The following is a 19,904-nucleotide window of genomic DNA, read 5'->3' as shown; positions in this document are numbered from 1 at the left end:
AGCATAGGCCAAATCTTTAAAATTCAGAAAATATATCACATTACTGTATTAACCAAAAGATAACACAAGGCGCTTAGAAACAATTGTTTTTCTTCACCCCACACTTGCTGTATTGTTATATAGTGCCTTAATTCAAAGACTAAGGACCAAAAGTAATTAAAGTTTGTACGTACACATCATGAACTATAGGAAATGTCCTAGGAGTTCAAAATTGGTTAATTAGTCCCAGCCTATTCGATCAATCTCAGACAGTCTTGGAAGGTTGGCACTTTAGACAATACTGAATATTTTAATTGCTTTTAAAATCAAAGTATGAAAGTTGATGGATTGTTTTAAAAAGCATGCTTTTCTCATGGTCAATGGGACATAGGGTGTTCAAAGGTGGGATCATGGGATTACCTCAAAATCTTTAGTTGTTGGTAGATGAAAACCAAACTCCAGATGTTGTTTATGAACAAGATTCGCTATAATTTTATAATTTTGAGATAAAGTTGATGTTAAATTATCACTGTGAAATATACGATTACTGTTAAAGTTACACTGCTTTAATTATCTTTAAACATTCTCTATCAATCGATGGGTATTTCAGCTTGTTATACATATTAAAAGGATAAAATGCAAGGGATTTACATAAATACATAAAACATACAAAAATAAGCAAACCACCAACTTTATCTTGTTGATTACTTCAAATACTTATTTTAAAACCGATCAACGTTCTTGAAAATCATTCTACATATTACGACGTCTATTCCAGTTATTTTCAGTGATGTAAAAATAAAAACTGTGTAATTATGTGAATCTAAAAAGCCATAGGCCCGACATGGCCTGGTGTTTATAGCGCTCGAGTCGCAGTATGAGGGTCACATGTTCAAATCCCTGTCACACCAAATATGCTCGCCTTTTCAGCCGTGATGACGTTATAATTTTTTGGCCAATCCTACTATTCGCTGGTAAAAGAGTAGCCTAAGAGTTGACGGTGGGTGGTGTTGAAAAGCTGCCTTTCCTCTAGTCTTACACTGTTAAATTAGGAACACTTAGCGCAGACAGCCCTAGTGCGCAAAATTAAAAAACAAACAAGTTATGTAACTAGTTAGTTTACATACTTTAAATAAGGTCACTCAATCTACATACTTTCTGATTTTCCAGCCCTTCATTTTTATTTAAGACAAGTGTAAATGTTGTTTTTAAAATAAACATAGGAATTAGGAATTATAGCACCAAAAATAAGGAAATAAGGTAGAAATGGGTGAGTTAACATTATAACAATCATTGGGTTTGCTTATATGGTGCAATCTCAAGTGGGTGTGGCCATCGGTTGAGATTTCAATTTGTATTGCACATCTGCTTATTTCTTGTATAAATAGTACTGTAAAGGTTATATAATTATTTTTACTGTTTACTTATCTAAATAATTTTCCCATTATTTCTAGTTTTCATATTATTCGGTTGAGCTAAAATAAGTTGTTTTTTTTCCCACTGGATGATATGACGTGGTAAGAATGGATGGCTACCATTACAACATTTTTTGATTTTTGACAAGGTGCGACCTCAAATGATCATTTTACATCACTTGTGATTTGTTAACTTTTCTCACAGTTGTATCAACAATACTGGACGAGAAACCTTTATCTAACATTACATATTTGATTACTAACAGTTCATTTTTCAAAATCTTCCTTGTTAGTTTGGTTTGGTGTGAATTTCGCGCAAAGCTACTCGAGGGCTATCTGCGCTAGCCGTCCCTATTTTAGTAGTGTAAAACTAAAGAGTAGGCAGCTGGTCATCACCACCCATTGCGAACTCTTGGGCTACTATTTTACCAGAGTAATTTGTGTTTAACAGACTATTTGTTTTGACGCTCAATAATAGTAACACTACAGGTACTGAAGTAAGCAGGTAGGTTTGTCAATTGTAACACAGATAATAGAATTTTTATTAGTACTATTAGTGTTAATTATCGTTATTGCTGAACTATTAACATTTAGTGAGTAATTCAAGATAAAGATTGTGCATAGTTTAAGATTTGTGAGTTTGACTGTTACTTTCGGAAGGCTTAGTTATACTGGTACACTGATACAATATCTTACAAGATAAAAAGTTTACACATGCAGAGCAGAGCTAATTACCTTTGAAATTATAGGTTAACGATAGCTTTAAGGAGTATTGTACTCCAGTTTTACTAATTAGTAATACAATCAATAGTATTCTGGATTAATTATAAGGAGGGAGATATCAGATTTAAAAGCAGCAGCAAACAATGGAGCTACTCGTATAAAGAGAACAAAGAAAATGTTGCGTTAGGGGGGGGGTGAGAATTAGTGTTAGGGCTAAAACGAGTTAAACCACGGTACAGACAGAACTAAAAGGTATTCAATAACATTAAACATTAATAATAGTAAATAGTAGTTAAAGGTATGGAGTTAAGGTCAGTTAGATATCATTCTTTAATACTATTAGTAATATACTTTAACATTTGGCTGCTTGCTATGGCTCCTGTGAGGAACAAGATGGTGAACAGGGTAGTACAGCATAGTCGATAACTAAATGTACTATACTGTATACACTATAGTGATAGTTGTAAGGTTATTTGTAAATTATAGTAAGGTGCACAGAAAAACTAGGACTATAAATTGCTTGCCAGGGAAAAAGGTCAGGACACTATACAGCATATTGACGGTTGTGATTTATGGTGCTAAGACACATTTTTGATGGAGTATATAATGGTATTAAACTTGGTACTTAAGTTTGGGAAAGTTTTTGTGCTTTTGTCGTTTTAGAATGGTATTTTGAAATATTAAATTTGTAATGATTATAATAAAATTGTGGCACCAAAGATAAATTAAACTGGTGACACAGTTCTGGAAGTTCCTTCAAGTAGTTAGCTGAATGTTGTTTTGAACATTTTTCCAAATATACAGTTAAAAATGTTTACTATTATGGGAAGCAATACATGTAGATCTACATACTATAATGTTAATTGCACATCTTTGTGCATGTAAGCTGTATAACTTTACAAACTCGAAGTTATAATGTTGTTTTAAGGAGGGAAAAATGAAATGAAAAACTAGAAACCTTACAAAGGAAAAATATTTTTTTATATAAAATTATTCTTTTTTCTTTCTGTTTATTGAACTTTATTTTTGCATTAAACTCAGTAAAATTTTATATAAATTGAAATTAGCTGTGGCAGCTACATTCTTCATAAGGTGTATATGATATAAAACTGATATTTTCTATAAATAAACTCTATAGATTTTCAGTTACTTATCTGAGAAGTACAAGGTTCGAGGAGTCGTTTCCTTTGAGGGTACATTAAGGAACGGTAGCAACAGTACAAATTTTAGTCCTGGCTAATCAGACTTTTAGTCCAGATGACTAGAACACTAGTAAGGAATTAGGATTTTGATATAATGGAAATAACTGATACTTAGTTAAATGTATAGTTGAGAGAAATGTCTTTGAAATACAGGGTTATAGGCTATTTAGTAGTGATAGAGAACTAAAGAGAGGGTTAGGGGTGACTTCATACATAAACTGTGAGTTGCATCTTGTTGAAGTGACATCAGATATAATAGTGAGGTGACTGACCTTGTTCATGCTACTTAATACATGGAGAAAAGGGTTTTAGTTGGGATTTGTTACAAACTACCAGATTAAACTGGTGAAATTAAACTGAGATTTCAGTTATCAAAGAAGTTAGAATTATAACTGATTTTAAACTATAAGCATATAGACTTGGAAATGTTAAAATGGAATCCTGAAGTTTCCAGAATCAATTGAGAGTTTTCTTCACAGGTTTGTGAACCTACATAAATGATTCAAGATAGTTTCTCTGTAAAACTTGTGAAGAAAACAATGTAAGTGATTGAGGAGTATTTGGGTGCAGGTGGTCATTCATTTATTAAGTATGGTGTGTTAGTGAAAATGGATGTCATGAATAATGAGATTTTTGGTTCCAAGTTTCTGAAAAACAAATTTTGAAGAGATCTGACAAGAATCGTATGTTGTTAATTGGAGACACTAACTGAACATGCAAAAATTTAAAAAAATAAATTCAGTATTCAAGGTAATATATGTTCCTTATAGAAATAGAAAAAGGTGACTACCAGTAAAAAGCCCAGTTTGGTTCACAAAGATCTTAACCCTAAAACAGCAGCCATCATCAACTGATGGTGCTACCTACAACACTCCTGCTGTTTAAGGGCTAATGGATAAAATTAAAAAAACTCATACATTTAAGAAGTTTAAATTAATCACCATGATGAAAGTCTTGAGTATTACAGAAGATTAAGAGAATTGGTTAAAGAGGAAATAAGGAAATCAAAAGGTTGTTTGAAAATGTACAAATTAACAGTAAGTATTTCTTTAAATACATAAAGTAAAATGTTATCATGAGATGTACAACATTTAAGGCATAACAAAGGAAGGTAAATGTCTGATGGTTAGTAGATACCTTGTGTATTATATTCTAGTTTTATTTTACCTTCCACTAATGAACAGTTGCCAGACAAGATGATCACACTAATTGTGAGGTTGTTAACAAATTAAGTGTTTAAAACATAAATCTTCTAAGTTTAATATTTTCCCAAGGTTTTTGAAGGGGGTTAAGAATTGCATTAGTGAATCACTTGCTATTCCTTTAATAATGGGCAGTTTTCAGAAGATTGGGAAGAGGTTGGAGAGGCTGATAAATGATGCTAATAAAAAGGGCTATCAGGATGACAACTGTGATGGGTAGGTTGTCATACAAGAACTGGTTAAGGTCTCTGAAAGTTTTATGAAGAGAGAAGTTAGAGGTTCTAATTAACATATTTTATGTTAAATGAATCAATAGTTTTCATGTATCATTTTATTCCATGTTTGATGATTGGCTGAAAGAAATATAAACTTTTTGATGGTTAAAGTCTTCTTCAGTCAAGGCAGTTTTATTTTTTTTTGAAAGGGTAGTTGGCTTTTGGAAGGGGCTTCCTTCAGGTTTGGTGGAAACAGAAAATTTAAGAGTTTAAATATCTGAATAATAACTGCCTCTGACTTTTTTATTTTAACAGCCTATTTTAATGGATGGGATAGCCTAGATGGACCAACAGGTCAGTTTTTCTCCATAAATCTTATATTAGGTGCTACAATTTTCTATTTGTTTTTAACAACTATCTCTAAATAGATGTCAATATGTGGTAGTTTGTATCTTCTGTAAAATAATTTTCCACTATGGGATATATTCACCTTGATTTTTCATGACAAAAATCTGATGCTGTAAGTAATGTAATGTTAAAGATTGAGAACTGTTGTTTTTTGATCATCAGGATATTTAGGGTACTGTAGATTGTTTGGTATTTATTTTCTGAAGGATAATGTTGTTTTACCCAATATATAATCATTGTTCATATTTAAAGTAACACATCTTGGTGGAACAGTAATTGTCTTTTTCAGTCCAGTACTTTACATTTGATACAAAGTAAGTTCTAACATCATAAAGTGTAAGAATAATAAAACTTGCATATTTTTGTATACAATGTTGCATTAGGATAAATATTTATTTTTTAGCAACAGTTGTTGGTAATAATAATCTTTTATGAAGGTTCAATATGTTGTTTTTCACTAGGGTGACTGAAGCTGCAGATAAGGTGACATACTGAGAGAACCATGGATGTATTTAAGACTAATATTCAACAATTTCCTGATGAGAAACAAGATGATATGATTGTAGTAAAGTTGCTGGAAAGTGAAAGTGATTCTGAAAATGCATCAGTTCCTAGTAGGTTGGATTATTTAGATTAAAAACAATGGTTTTCCTAACATATATTTCTTTAACATTTGTGACCAAAAATATCACTAACAACTGGTCATATAAAACTGGCTTCAAAATGATTGGTCTTTTATACCTGGTATGTTTAATTAGATTTAGTTTACTTTTGACCAGGAATGTATCATAGCTGACTATTTCACTTTAGACACTTTCCATAATATTTCTACTTGATTGGAAGCTGTTTATTTTGTGAAAGATAACTGTTTTCTTTCCATATCATAATTTCCTAACAGTAACAATACTGTGATACACTTATTTGTTATCTAAAGAAGCTATAATTCAATTATATAGATCACTGGTTAGGTTTTATTTGTAGTTTTGTATTCTGTTTTGAGCTTCTTGCTGTATAAAGGATGTTACAATTCTTGTTGGAAAAGGTTCACAAGTGGGCTGTATACACATAAAATGTATAGTAATTTAAGTGTAACTGTATAATACAAAATACATGTCTTCTAAAACACAACCAATTTAATATTATTGGATATGGTAACATCAGTACATGTGCACCACGTCAATACAAGTTATGTAATGTTGTCTAGACGTGACTGGAAGGTCAATATAAATATATAAGGTTATGAAGCTTAAGCTACTTAGATTAAACATTTGTACTTTTGTATTAGAATGTAGCCATTCTAACACAAAGAAAGCATAATTTGTTTTTTATTTCCTAATTTTCTATGATGGTTACAAGGTCAGTCAGTTGACAGACCCCATACAGGGTATTAACATAAAATATAGTCTTACTGAAAACAAATGTTTGAAATCTTTATGCTGAGAATCAGTTATGTATTTGTTTAAAACCAGTATTTCAAGCCTAGTTGTCATTGTTACCACAAAGCTGATTCTAACAGTTAGTACATCAGTTATACAAACTTGTAAAGATACACTGCATTTTAAGTTGAACCTGTGCAGAATAAATTATATCATTTAGAGAAAACTTTTGGTTTTTAATATATTGCAAATATTTGATAAATGGATAACAATTAGGAAAATATGATCAGTGATACATAATGGACTTATTATAAGCCATTAATTAATTAATTTTGTAACTAACATATTTCTTCTAAAACCTTGTTTGTCAACCTGAGATAGAGGACAATATACAAGTTCCAGTAAGTTTGCTATTAATTACAGTATTTTGATCTTTTGGTGGATTAATGAAAGTTCATAATGTAAATCTTAGAAATGTTTCTCATTTATCATTGTATGAAAGTCAACTTGTGTTATAACTTAATGTTATAATGTGTTTGTATAAACTGTAATTTCTAGCTTCATGGTTAACTTAAGTAACATTGTTAAAGTAACAATGATTATCTTAGCCTGAAGAAACTGAACTTGAACAAACAAAATTACTTCGTATTCAGTTCCCAGCCTGCTCTGTTATAATTAAATATAAATTTGTTCTACGATTAACCCTTTTGTAACAGGCTTGGTATAACATAGATGAGTTTGTCTACACATTTGCATATGTTAGGTATTTGTACTATAACTTTTGATACAACATGTTTATCTTCACATAATGTGGAACACCTTTAGAAAAGATTACAAGTTTTATATTCACAAAAACTCAGGTTTTTAATGAAATACAGTGACTAAAGATTTGTGTTTGAAAATACTGAGTCTGTTTTCTTACTAGTCTGAATGTAAAATGAATTCATGTTATGATTAAAAAAATATTTTTTGTCCCAAAAATCTCAAATATTTTTGTAATCTTTAAAAGCTCCTAAATACATTTCAAATATTTGTTCTAGGTAAGACTTTGTTTTGTTATTTTCTATATTCTGACTATATGGGGTTTGTCACTTGACTAACCTCATAACTATCATAAAAAAATTAGGAAATGAATATAAGTTGTGTTTTTTCATGCTAGAATGACTACATATTACAACACAAATACAAATGTTTAGTCTTGTAGCACTAAATATACAAGTTTTGTATATTGACCTTCCAGTCATGTGTAGCTAATGTTACATAACTTGCATTGACATGGTGCATTTTCACTTCTGTTATGTATCCAATAGTGTAAAACTGACTTATAGTCTTCACTGTCTTGGTTGTGTTTTAGTGGACTAGTATTTTGTAATATACAGTTGCATTTAAATCATTATATATTTGTGTACAGAATATTACTATTTAGAAATAAATTATCAAACTTGTTTTTCTTAAAATGTACAACAATAAAGAAGTTAAACAAACAAGTATCTATTATTTCTCTACCTTTGAACTTGGCTGCTTGACGTAGGTTGCTAAGCCTTTTACATTTTTGTATGTTGAGGATATGAAACAGTTTTATGTTTTGTATATACAGTTGAATAACCAAAAGAATCATAAGTAACTATTCTGATACCATAGCATTCCACTATAATTTAATGAGCTTAGTAACTAAAATGAATTCAGGTTAAAAAACAAACTTTGAGCAGATTAAAGACATAATCTACAAAATCTTTGTTTAAAAGAACTTGCTAGCCTTTTCATAGATTAAAATGGCTGAGAACCCCACTAGGGGACAGTCTAAGCTGTTGATTGGTTATTCACACGTCACATGTTAAAGTGTATATAAGGGATAGTTTCCAAAAAAGGAAAGAAGTGAATGTGTTTGATTTAGTCGCTGAGCAAAATAAAAATGAGTTTCTTATTTTATATTCCAGCTCGTTAATATTGGCAATCCGAGTTTCTTTTTCACACAAAACTATAGACTTAGTATTTTGACGTTGCAGATATCTAATTTTAAACAGTGCTGCATTCAACACTCCATGTGACTCACTAAAGTCTTTGTTTAGGTGTTATTTTAATATTAACTTTTAAATTAAGAAATTAACTCATGTAATATTGAAGTTTGAATTGTCATCTACACTTTGATTTCAAATTTATTGACACAAGTTCATAAAATATTAGTTAAATAAAATTTTCAATTCAGGTTAACAAACAGAATGATACGACCTTTGCCCCTTGACCTGTCATGAAATGGTTAAGGGGAACTAGCAGAGAGAAAAATTGTCTTAAAACTTGTTAAACTTGTTACATGTACGTTGTGGTGATGTACAAGTCATATTGATGTGTACTATTACAGAAATATTATACAATTTATACCCCTAGTGACAAGAGAGGATACTAACCTAGAGGAAGGATCTTCGTTTCCCATTTCTGATAGTGAAATGGAAGGAGAAGAGCAAGACGAGGATAAATTAGTAGATGAAACTGAGGTAATTTGTTGTTTAAAAACAGTTAAATGTTTTTATTAAGATATAACAGTGTGTTCTTGTGGATGAACATTTAGGTTGTGCTATAGATATAGTTGATATCTTGTTGAATTACATATGTCTGTGACTGGTTCTGGTCATCTGTTTACAACCAGAATTAATTGTCATTTCTGAAATTTTGTTAACATTAGACAGGCCCAGCATAGTCAGGTAATTAGGTTGGTTGACTTTTATAATCTGAGGTTTGCAGGTTTAAATCCCTGTGCCACCAAACTTGCTTACCCTTTCAGCTGTGGGAGTATCATGTGACAATCAATCCCACTGTTTGTCGTTAAAAGAGTTGGTGGTAATGACCAACTGTCTTCTCTCTAGTCTCTCACTGTGAAATTAAGGACCACTTATGTATGTAGCCCTTGTGCGGCTTTGCATGAAATTCAGTGAAAATCAAACCAACATTAGATACACACCTGGTGGGAAATAAAGTCACTAACACTGTCATATTGTTCGTGTGGTATCGGTGATCTTGACAGCCCACGGGTTAGTTTGTAAAATTATAACTAACAATAAAAAAAGATCCAGGTGTGATCTTTCTCATTGTAATGTTGAGTTTCTTCTTGCATCCAGTTAACATTGTACATTTCAGTACATTTGTATCCACAAAGGTTTAATTTGGGCCTATATTAGTCTTTTCCACTGACAAAATGTACAATCTTATGTTTCTTTTATAGAAGAGCACAAACAAACATTTTAATAACAGTAGTTTTTAATGTTACGTTTTTGTAGACGTGGTTTGTAAACAAACAGGAAGTTACTTTGGTTCTCAAATGTAAAGCAGAAGTAAATTTAATAACAAGCTATGAATAGAAACAATGAAACATTTCATCATTATAATGTTTATCAACAAAGCTGACTTCAGTACTTACTTCTGTAAATTATGTTTAAAGCTGTGAATGTTCTGGTCATGATGCTTTCCACAGTGAGTAACAATGGAAAGTTTTCATAGAGTTCTTTGTACAGAAATACATGTAGTGAATCTTTGCAGCTTCCTGTTGTTCTGAGTTTAAATAGTTAAGGGACCCTTACATGTAACTTATAGATATACACAACTGAGAATAATGCATTGAATCGAGTATCTGTAGACTTATTTTATCATTTAAAACAAGTATGTGTAATGTATTACCAACAAGCCCATTTGCTCCCAACCTGGTTCATCAAATATAATTGAAACTGACCTGTGAGCCATCTACAAATTTATAAGTTTATCTGTTATCAAGAAGAAAAACTAAGAGTGTTTTACTGCTCACAAGGAATTGAACTTATAAACAATAAATGAGTTTGTTTTCAACTGTTGGGTTCATTTTTATTTGAATTATTCCATTAGTCACATGTGGAAACATCCAGAATACTCATGAATATGTTACCATTTGCCTTGAGCTATGGAAGAAGTTGCACAACTCTGGTCTAAGACTACACATATAATATAGACTAGCAACTGTTTGGTATCAGCTTCTTAAATTTTTTATTTTCAATTTTTTTAGAACCAGTTTGTCAAAGAAACAACTGAAGAATATGATGATACATCAGAGGATGAAATTATTATTGCCAATATCAGTTCAAGTGATGAAGATGATTTAGAACATGATGTTATCGCATTAAAAAAAAAAAAGAAACCAAAGAAAAGACTACAACATATTAATTCTGCACTAGAAGTTTTATTAGGTGAGTATAAGATTTCAAGAAATTATATTCTTTAATTATATGATGATAAAAATTGTGTTTATTATTTAAGGTAAGTAAGTAATGTCAATCCTGGACAATGTTTTTCAACAATAAACTACATTATACAAAATCGATTGTGACATTTGTTTGATGATACACAAAATGAAAATGAACGTGGCAGGGGTTTAGTTTAGAGAGAGAGAGAGAAAACTGAAGAATTCTCTCTCCAACTGGGGTGGTCAGGAACCTTGTTTCCTCTTTGTCCCCTCACATGAAAAATTAATGAATTTTGCATGGGGTTTTTGCTTTTATTTTATTTTGACTCTTTTAAGGTGAAGGAGTGAGGTTGGTTATAATACTGATGAGCGAGACAATGACAGCACTAGAGAGACCAGCCAGACCGGAACCCAAAAAGCAGATTTTGAAGTAAATATGAACGAGAACGCGAGACAACCCGTTTCAGGGCAGGGCAATAATTTTGTGATACATCTTCTGGGATTCATTAATAGAAGCCCTTGTTATGTTAAAATACTAACACTGATTGATTGGTTTGCTATAGTCAAACAGTGTCAGAAAAGTTAGGTTTGTGAGAACCTTGCATTTATGATTCACAAAGGAGATTTGAAAACAAATCATCACCATATCTTGTGGTAATGAACATTAAACCTTCTCATTCCTGGTATCCATATCTTGTGGTAATGAACATTAAACCTTCTCATTCCTGGTATCCATATCTTGTGGTAATAAAACGTTTAATCTTTTCACTCCTGGTATCCATATCTTGTGGTAATAAACATTAACCCTTCTCATTTCTGGTATCCTTTGTTGCACAACACAAGGTTTGTGTCTCGCATTACTAAATGTTTATTCAACTACTTTTTATTTATGCTATAGCAATTAATATTGCATAAAGTCTTAGCTGATAATCCATATGTTAATAAAATATAAGTTCTACACCCTTGTGCCAATTAATTGAAACAAATAGTCATTTTACAATATTTTCAGCATGGTGGCCGGTGTAGGCTCACTGGAGCCACTGATTTCCTTTAAATCATTTTTACACTCAGATGGCATCATTAGCTGTGTTTTGCAGTACGGTCGATCTATTTTTGGGATATATGACGAAATTTTGAGGAATATTACGTTATTCGAAATTGCGTTAGAAGGGCAAGGAGACCAGTCAAAAAACAAATTCTTACCAACTCAATGAAGAAAAAACGGTATCAATGGGGTCTGAAATACAAGAACTGGATGCAAGAACAATGGAGGAAGGTGTTATTCAATGATGAGACTCATTTCTTCATACAGGGTCAAAGAAGTCTGCATGTTTGCAGATCTCCAGGTGAGAAACTTCAAGAATCTCACATCAGTCAGTTCATAAAACATCTTTTGAAGAAGATGTTTTGGAGCTTTTTCAGCTATTATGGCATCGGAGGCTTACATATCGTAGAAGGTATGATGCGAGGACCACAGTACATCGAAGTTTTGCAGAGAAGAGTCATTCCAGAATTGAAAAAGAGATTTCCAGATAGATTTGGCATTTTTCAGCACAATCTGATTCCGTGCCACACATCGAAATTTGTGAAGAATTTTATGACTACAACACGAATAAAGGTGCTGGACTGGACTGGAAACTCTCCAGACTTAAATCGTATTGAAAATCTTTGAGCGATTTGTAAAGAAAGACTTCGGGGAAAAGACTGTACTATGAAAGATAAGATAATTGAGGTATGGTACTGCGATCCAAAGATTAGTAAAGATTACAGTCAACTCGTGGACTCGATGTCAAAGTGGATTAATGATCTTCTGAAAAAATAAAGGCAGTCATATCATGTATTAATTTGTGAGTAATTTTTGGATTCTCAGAAATAAAACGCAAAAAATTGAACAAGTCATAATTTTCCGTCTTGTTTCAATTAATTTGCACAAGGGTGTAAGTTGTTGATATTAAAATTTCTATAAAAATTCCCGAATTTCCCCTCATTTGATACATGCAACAAATTTTCTCAGGGTATCTCCTCATGTCTATTTAATCTCTCCCCCAAGAAGTTATGAAATTAACATAAATTACTCATTATTAAAAAAAACAATGTTCAAACAAACCATAATTTTTATAGCTTTAAATTTTGTTCAGTTACACAGTTATCAAATAGAAAATCATACCTGTTCAGTTACACAGTTATCAAATAGAAAATCATACCCCTGCTGCTGTAACTTCCTGTTACAGCATCTCTCAGAATTTCTTAATAGTTCTCTCTTGCACTTAATTATATATTACTTACAACCAACCAATAAAAGATCATGGTTTCAGTGTGCCAAATGATGTAAAATGTAGTGTTCTATACAGATGTGAATTAGTTTCACTCAAGAACGCAAGATTCATTACTGAGGGAAAAACTAACAACTAGCTTGGATGAATTTTTAGTGGGTTTTGTTGAGTAGATAGAAAGCCAAGAAAATTTTTGGAGTTTGTGGAAATTGTTGGCTTTTTAAATATTACTATTCTATTTTGTCCTTTGGTGCATTATTTAATTAAAAAAAAACAAACAAAACTTTGTTAATTTGTTCCTTTAGTATGAAAACAAGTAGGATTAAGTGCTCCTTGAATAATTAATTTATTTCTTGGTTATATGTTTGTTTGTTATTATAGAATTAAGTAAAATGTAAAAATAGATCTCTGAATATTAGTTAAGGTTAGATTAAATAAAATATACAACAATAATAATATAAAATAATTTTGTAAGGTGCATGCAAACAGTTTGGAATAGTTTGTGGGTGATGTAATTCAGTTGTAATGTGATCTACACATTTCCCAAGTAGAAAGTGACTTACAACTTATAATGGTATGAGTAGTTGTTAGACACAGTTCAAAGGGCAATAAAAATTATAAATAGATGTATGCTTACTAGGTTAAAGTTTTTTAGGATAAACAAGTGTAGTTTCATGCTACGTTTGAAGTCATTCTGGAAAGAAAAGGAGGGACATTTAGATTTGTGTAGGTTTTATTTGAGCAGGTTTATAAAGTCAGTCAAATTGGCTAACCTTATATAGAGTTAGGGAAGAGAAAATCATAGAAAATATTTTTACTGAAAACAAACATTTGAAATGTGTTTAGAAGGTTTCAGGGTTTAAACAAAAGAAATGTGAGAGCTTAGAGATTAGGAAAGTAATTTTTAATATGAACATGAAAATTGCTTTGCACACAGACTATTCAAAACAAATACTCTACATTCAAAGACTAATCTTTTTTAGTTTATTAAAAATACTTCACTTTATATGTAAAAATCTTAGTGGTTATTGAAAGACTACCAAGTTTTGTGAATGTATACACACTGTATCAAAAAATTCTAGTATCAAATTTATAGATTTTTTACAAGTACAAAAAGGTCACATGGTTGGTCAAATTGACTGAGCTCTTGTAGAGAGAGTTAGTGTGATATCTTTTGATATGAAGAAATGGTTAAAGTTACCATAAGAGATGAAGAATTGTGGTACAACATTTGAATGAGCAAAATCTCTAAACTGCTGAAACATTCCTTGTTAACTTGCTGTCAGCCTTGTTATCCAGATCTCTGAATGTCCTTGTAGTGATATACAACATGTACCAATTTACCTCCAGTTATCCACTCTCACACCTTCTGTGTATCTTACTGTACAAGTGTTAGGATATCTCATGTAAGCTCTGATTTCCTACCATAATTCAGATTTTCTTCATGACATTCATGCTGTTAACTTTACATGTTATTAACATTTGTAAACTGCAGCATATACCTCTAACAATATAAGAAATTCTGTAATTTTTTTTATCACTCTTACCTAAGTGGTGAGTTTTAACAGCTTTCTACTTTGTTAGTTTTGTGTTCTAGATGGTATGATTTGTTTAATTTGGAAACATTCTTGTTGAGGGTAATTATTAGGTATCACCTTTTCTTGTTTTTCTGTGTCATTTTGTTAGGATCATGTTTTTACCTTGCTGTTTTTCTTACCTGTTGCTCTTGTTGATGGTCTTATTACCATGTGGCTCATATTTTCCTCTGGCAACTTATTGCAGCATACATTGGAGAAACTTCTTCCTTGTGTAATTTATCTTTGCAGGATTTTTTTTTCACCCATGCATTGCTAATTCATGAGAAGCACACCAAAAGGATCTTGTTATTGTTTTATTACAACTTGCTTGTGAAAGGTATTCCTTTAAAAATAATTATCAAGTAATTTTAAACCTCCTCTATTGTCTCCTTGTTTAATTCCAGGTGACACTGGCAGCTGTTTCAACTGTACTGAATGGTCAAGTGTAGATGTAGACAAGTTGGTTTTGTTATTGATTTTTTATCTACTCAACACCTTCTGTTTAGAGTGAATATTCTGGTCATTTTCATTGGTTCACCTGTAGGACTGCTAGATCTTAGTTCTGTATTAGTCCTGCCACTTAAGTTAGGATCAGGAAGTCCTAAATCTTTCAAAAACAAGCAAGCCACATTCTTTATCTTGCTTCTCCAAGGTTTTACTTGTATTTGTGGATTTTAAGGAAATCTACAGTTTGGAGACTTAACTAATCTCTAATGGAGATACCTTATTTTAGATTGGAATACATATGGTTCTTTTATGATTTATTTTTTTAGTTTCACCAACTGGATAATGTTGATTTGGGTTGCTTACCTATACATGCACTAGTTACCACACATGCACTAGGTGATCTGTTTCTTGGTTTAATAACAAAACTGTCAGATTCAAGATCATATGAAGTGAATGTTTTCTATAATTTCTCTCTCCACAGATGATGTATTAGACTACATCCATAACGTGTACATTCCACTGTTCTTTGACTTGACAGTAATGGTATTTTTGCAGTAGGCTGTTTTTCAGATACCATTGTCTGAGTTCAGACTCTTAAGGTCAGTCAGTGGACATGCCTCTTCACTTAATCTTAGCTTGTCACAATTTATTAAGTAAACAGTTTTTAAGTGACTTGGCTGACTTGGTGGCTTAATTATAGTGCTGGTAAGTGACCAGATGGTGAAGACCCTCACTGGACCAGTATCCACTTACAGTTCCGATCTCCCAGCTGTATATAGATAAAGGCACATACACTGTCTTTGGCTGTCTACAACAACTATCATAAAGTTGGGTGTAACGTGGCTGCTCAGCTTATCCGAACTGCTGGCCAGAATCAACTCTGGCTCCACTAGTCTTAACTAACAAATGTAGAACTACAACCATATCTTGCTATTTTTCTATCAGGTCATTCTGGATCCTATAGGCTATCTGAAAGAAATAAGTAGCTAATGGTTTTTCTTTTGCCTCTGCACATGGTTTGATATGATCACTTCATTCTGCATCACCACAGAAACTGCACCCATTGCAAAAATCCCCAAGTCCCAGTTTGGTGTGTGGTTTCTAATGCAAATGTTACTTGCATGGTAATTGTGTATTCCAAAGCTATTGTTTCTCCCTGTTGACAGATATTCTTTTTAGTATATATATAAATAATATGTACGAAAATATCTTGAATATAGTAATGATTTATGTTGTTGCAAACTGATTCTTCTCTCCCTTTGTTACACTAGTCATCTGTTTTCATCTTTTAGTACCAAACTACTTATACAACTTGTATTACAGCAATACTTGTTGCCCAGAATATTTTTAAGTTGAAAACTACAAACATTCCACTTGATTAACTGTCGTTACATTCATAATTTTTACGTTGTTGGTCTTTAGTCTTAACATACCATTAAGTAAAATAGTTATAAGTTGTTTCTTTTAATGAAAGGTATTTTCCTGTGTTCCTCTTGCATGTGTTTTGCTTTTCTCCACTTTATTCTGTAATTTTTTTTTTTTTTAAATATTGACTTTTACAACAGTGATAAGTTAAGTCTGAAAGGTTATAAAGCTAAAAATCAGATTTTGATACTCTTTAATGGGTAATATACAGTTAGCCCACTGTTTAGTTTTGTGCTTAACAACAAACAGTTATTCCAGTGCTAAACGAGGAATTTTAGTGTTTTGTTGTTGTTTAGGGTTTTGTTTTTATGATCTGCTGTGTGCTCAGTTGTTTTCTGATGAGATCTTCCCTTCAGATCTTGCTTTTAGATACATATATATAGTCCTTATGTTGGCAGTTATTTATTCTATGGTGCATTCAATTAGCAGCTAATATATTAATCCTTTAACTGTGTAGTGTTTTTGTTGAAAATGACAGCTCAATAATCATGTGGGTGTGTTCTGCAGTTTGTCAGTTTACAGTCGTATCATATGGTGCACTCTGCAGTTGCTTGTCAGTTTAGTCTCGCCACATGGCACATTCCTCAATTAAGGGATTAACTGTAACAGATTAGCTATATCAGTGATGTCGAGAAAACCCACTTGTAGAGAAATATATATGCAAAAATGGCTCGTTTGGGTTGAGAAAATAATTTACATAGAAGAAGCAACGCTTTGACCTTCTTCTGACGATGACTGAAGAAGGTCGAAACGTTGTTCGCTCTTCTATGTAAAATATTTTCTCAACCCAAACGAGTCGTTTTTGCATATAGATTAGCTATATACTGTGGAGGAATGGTCACCATGAAATATAAAATCTGAAACCATACATTTCTGCAATATTTAGTGTAGAGCTTGGAAGTTGTGATCAGTTACATTTAATAACACATTAGAAAATATCCATTTATGTATTTTATTCATATAGTGTAGAAATTTATTGTGTGTAATTGCAGCCCATGCATGTGGTTTTATTTATTTCAGTATATACTTGCATAAATTTGTATTACCATTGCACAAGACTTGTTTTAGCATTTTGTATTAAAAAGTTTTTCAGAAAGTTCCCAGATTAATATATATATATATAATATTTATTGGTTACAATGTTTGCTCAAGTCCATAATTTAACTGCAGCATCAAGGCTGTAAAATTCTGGCATGGCCTGGTGGTTTTGTTGTTAAATTGTGCAATCTGTGGGTTATAAGTTCAAATCCAGTCACTAAATATGGTCAGACCTTGAGGCACTATACTGCAATAGTCAATCTGATTTAACTATATTACTCCTAAAGTTAGGGAGAAATACCTCGGGCATATCTACCTCCAGTATATTTGCATGAAACTTGACAAATAAACCGAAAGCTTATTTCAAAAACTTCTATATAAAAGATATTAAGAATGTTCTTAAACTAAAATCTTGTATTTATTGATTTCTATAAATGTGAGTATTTTCATTGCAGGCTTGAAGATTTATTAAACTTCTGTATAAAGCAGGTTTCTGGATACAATACTTAAAATAAAGATTTCTTTATTTACAGAGACAGAAGACTACAGTTCAATAAAAACAAGTAGTTCAATGGAAAATAACCAAAAAAGATACGTAATTCAAAGTGATGGAAGTGAGTTGCACAGGTGTGTTACATGTGGCAAAGAATTTGGAGGAAGTTATCACCTCGACTTGCACATGAGGTCACATGATAGAGAAAGAAAATTGTACACTTGTGTAGTGTGTGGCAAACAGTTTGGGAAGTAACAGTCATCTTAAAGCACATCGGATGACACACACTGGAGAAAAACCATACGCTTGTTTAGTGTGTTGCAAACAGTTTGGAAGTAGAAATCATCTCAAAACACATCAGCGGACACACACTGGAGAAAAACCATACATTTGTGCAGTATGCGAGAAACAATTTGTATGTAGTAGTACTCTTAAAGTACACCAGAGAATACACACTGGTGAGAAACCATACAGCTGTTTAGTGTGTAACAAACAGTTTGTATGCAGTACTCATCTTAAAATACATCAAAGAATACACACTGGAGAGAAACCATACAGTTGCGTAAAATGTGGGGGTCAGTTTATATCTTCCACTCATCTTAAACGACATCAGAGGACACACACTAGAGAGAAATCCTAAAGTAGTACTCATCTAAAAATATATCAAGGAATACACACAGGGTAGAAATCATGCAGATGTGTAATGTGTGGGAAGCAATTTATATGTAGCTCTCATCTTAAAATATGTTAATGTATACACTTGGTAACAACCACACAGTTGTGTAATGTGTGGCTGACAAATTATATGTAGTACTTAAAATATATCAAATAATACATTCTGGGGAGAAATCATACAGTTATGTAGGGTGTTGCATGAAGTTTGGATGTAATTGTTAACATAAAAGTTACAAAGATATACATACTGGGGATAAACTACAGTTGTTTAACAAAACACATCAGAGAGTACATACTAGAACTAAAATATTGAAACATTCTGAAGAAGAAATAATGGAAGACAACTTACAAATGTGGTATTAACCTGAATAGATTAGCTTTGTATTGTAAAGAGATCTGAAGGAATTGTCCCCAGGAAACGGAAAATCTGAAGCTACACATTTCTGTAACATTTAACCAAGAATTTACAAGCCACAATCAGTCGCTTTTAATAACATAATGAAAGATATCCATTCAGGATAAACTGTAGATCCATATAGTATATGTCACACAGTTTGTATATGGTACTGTATGGTAAGTTAAAACCAGCGTTTAGTTTGTAAACTTGAAGGTGAAATAAAACAGTTGCTTTCAAGTCTGGTATCCTTAAGTAAATGATTGTAAATGTGTAGTAAACATTTATTGTCAGTTTTATTTCTGTAATTTTGCCCTCTGAATACAAAATCTAAAATTGTTGTTAAATGACAGTTTATTTCTGGGGTTTGAAAGTTTCCGTATAATTCAATCCTCCAAATTAATGAAAAACTGTTGTTGTTTTAATCACGTGTAGCTGGGTATGGGTATCTAGTGAGCCAGGCTTGTATATGTGTAATATTACAAAATGTTTCCTGCACATTTAGCTATGGGTAAATTATAATAAGAGTAATCATAAGTCACATGGTCTGTTCTTTGTTGGTTCGTTATCTGTTTTTCTCATACCTAAGGTTGTTTTGTCTAGATATCAACAACCAAAACAAGAAAGTGGCACTTGATAGTAACCAATGTTACCTTTAGGATTGCAACCCTGTTATTCACAATGTACGTATACTTTACAGAACCAACCAGATCTTCAAAATATATTTTGGTAGCTTTTTTGTCTCTAAAACAGTGTTAATAACTTCCTTTATAGTAATGTCATGGTGTTTAACAGTTCCTTGTTATCTTCATACAATTGGTACAACTGTATCAACCATCATTATTTATGCTAATTGCT

General features: G+C 32.0%; 1 protein-coding gene across 6 annotated transcripts; it reads left to right on the top strand.

Moving 5' to 3' along the window:
* Positions 1–1,015: 1,015 nt before the first annotated feature.
* LOC143230815 (uncharacterized) lies at positions 1,016–19,286 on the top strand. Of its 6 annotated transcripts, XM_076465022.1 has the most exons (6): positions 1,503–1,899; positions 5,052–5,090; positions 5,606–5,758; positions 8,906–9,012; positions 10,548–10,728; positions 18,018–19,286. In XM_076465022.1, exons 3-6 carry the CDS (start codon positions 5,647–5,649, stop codon positions 18,230–18,232), a joined length of 615 nt encoding a protein of 204 aa, XP_076321137.1. In that variant the 5' UTR covers positions 1,503–1,899; positions 5,052–5,090; positions 5,606–5,646; the 3' UTR covers positions 18,233–19,286. The 6 variants fall into 6 exon arrangements, with proteins under 6 accessions (XP_076321117.1, XP_076321155.1, XP_076321126.1 ...); XM_076465002.1 differs by lacking the exon at positions 5,052–5,090 and having other exon boundaries at positions 1,016–1,899; XM_076465040.1 differs by lacking the exons at positions 1,503–1,899; positions 5,052–5,090 and adding an exon at positions 1,303–1,496.
* The last annotated feature ends 618 nt before the right edge of the window (positions 19,287–19,904 follow it).

This window comes from Tachypleus tridentatus, chromosome 1 (assembly GCF_004210375.1).
Source record: "Tachypleus tridentatus isolate NWPU-2018 chromosome 1, ASM421037v1, whole genome shotgun sequence".
Classification (NCBI taxonomy): domain Eukaryota; kingdom Metazoa; phylum Arthropoda; class Merostomata; order Xiphosura; family Limulidae; genus Tachypleus; species Tachypleus tridentatus.
This window is presented reverse-complemented; position numbering and strand designations above follow the sequence as displayed.

Bases quoted from the DNA above. Each gene is read 5' to 3' on its own strand.
- LOC143230815 (XM_076465002.1), top strand. From the start codon at position 5,647: ATGGATGTATTTAAGACTAATATTCAACAATTTCCTGATGAGAAACAA. The intron at 5,759-8,905 runs GTAGGTTGGATT...TTATACCCCTAG, and splicing joins TGAAAATGCATCAGTTCCTA to TGACAAGAGAGGATACTAAC. The intron at 9,013-10,547 runs GTAATTTGTTGT...CAATTTTTTTAG, and splicing joins AATTAGTAGATGAAACTGAG to AACCAGTTTGTCAAAGAAAC.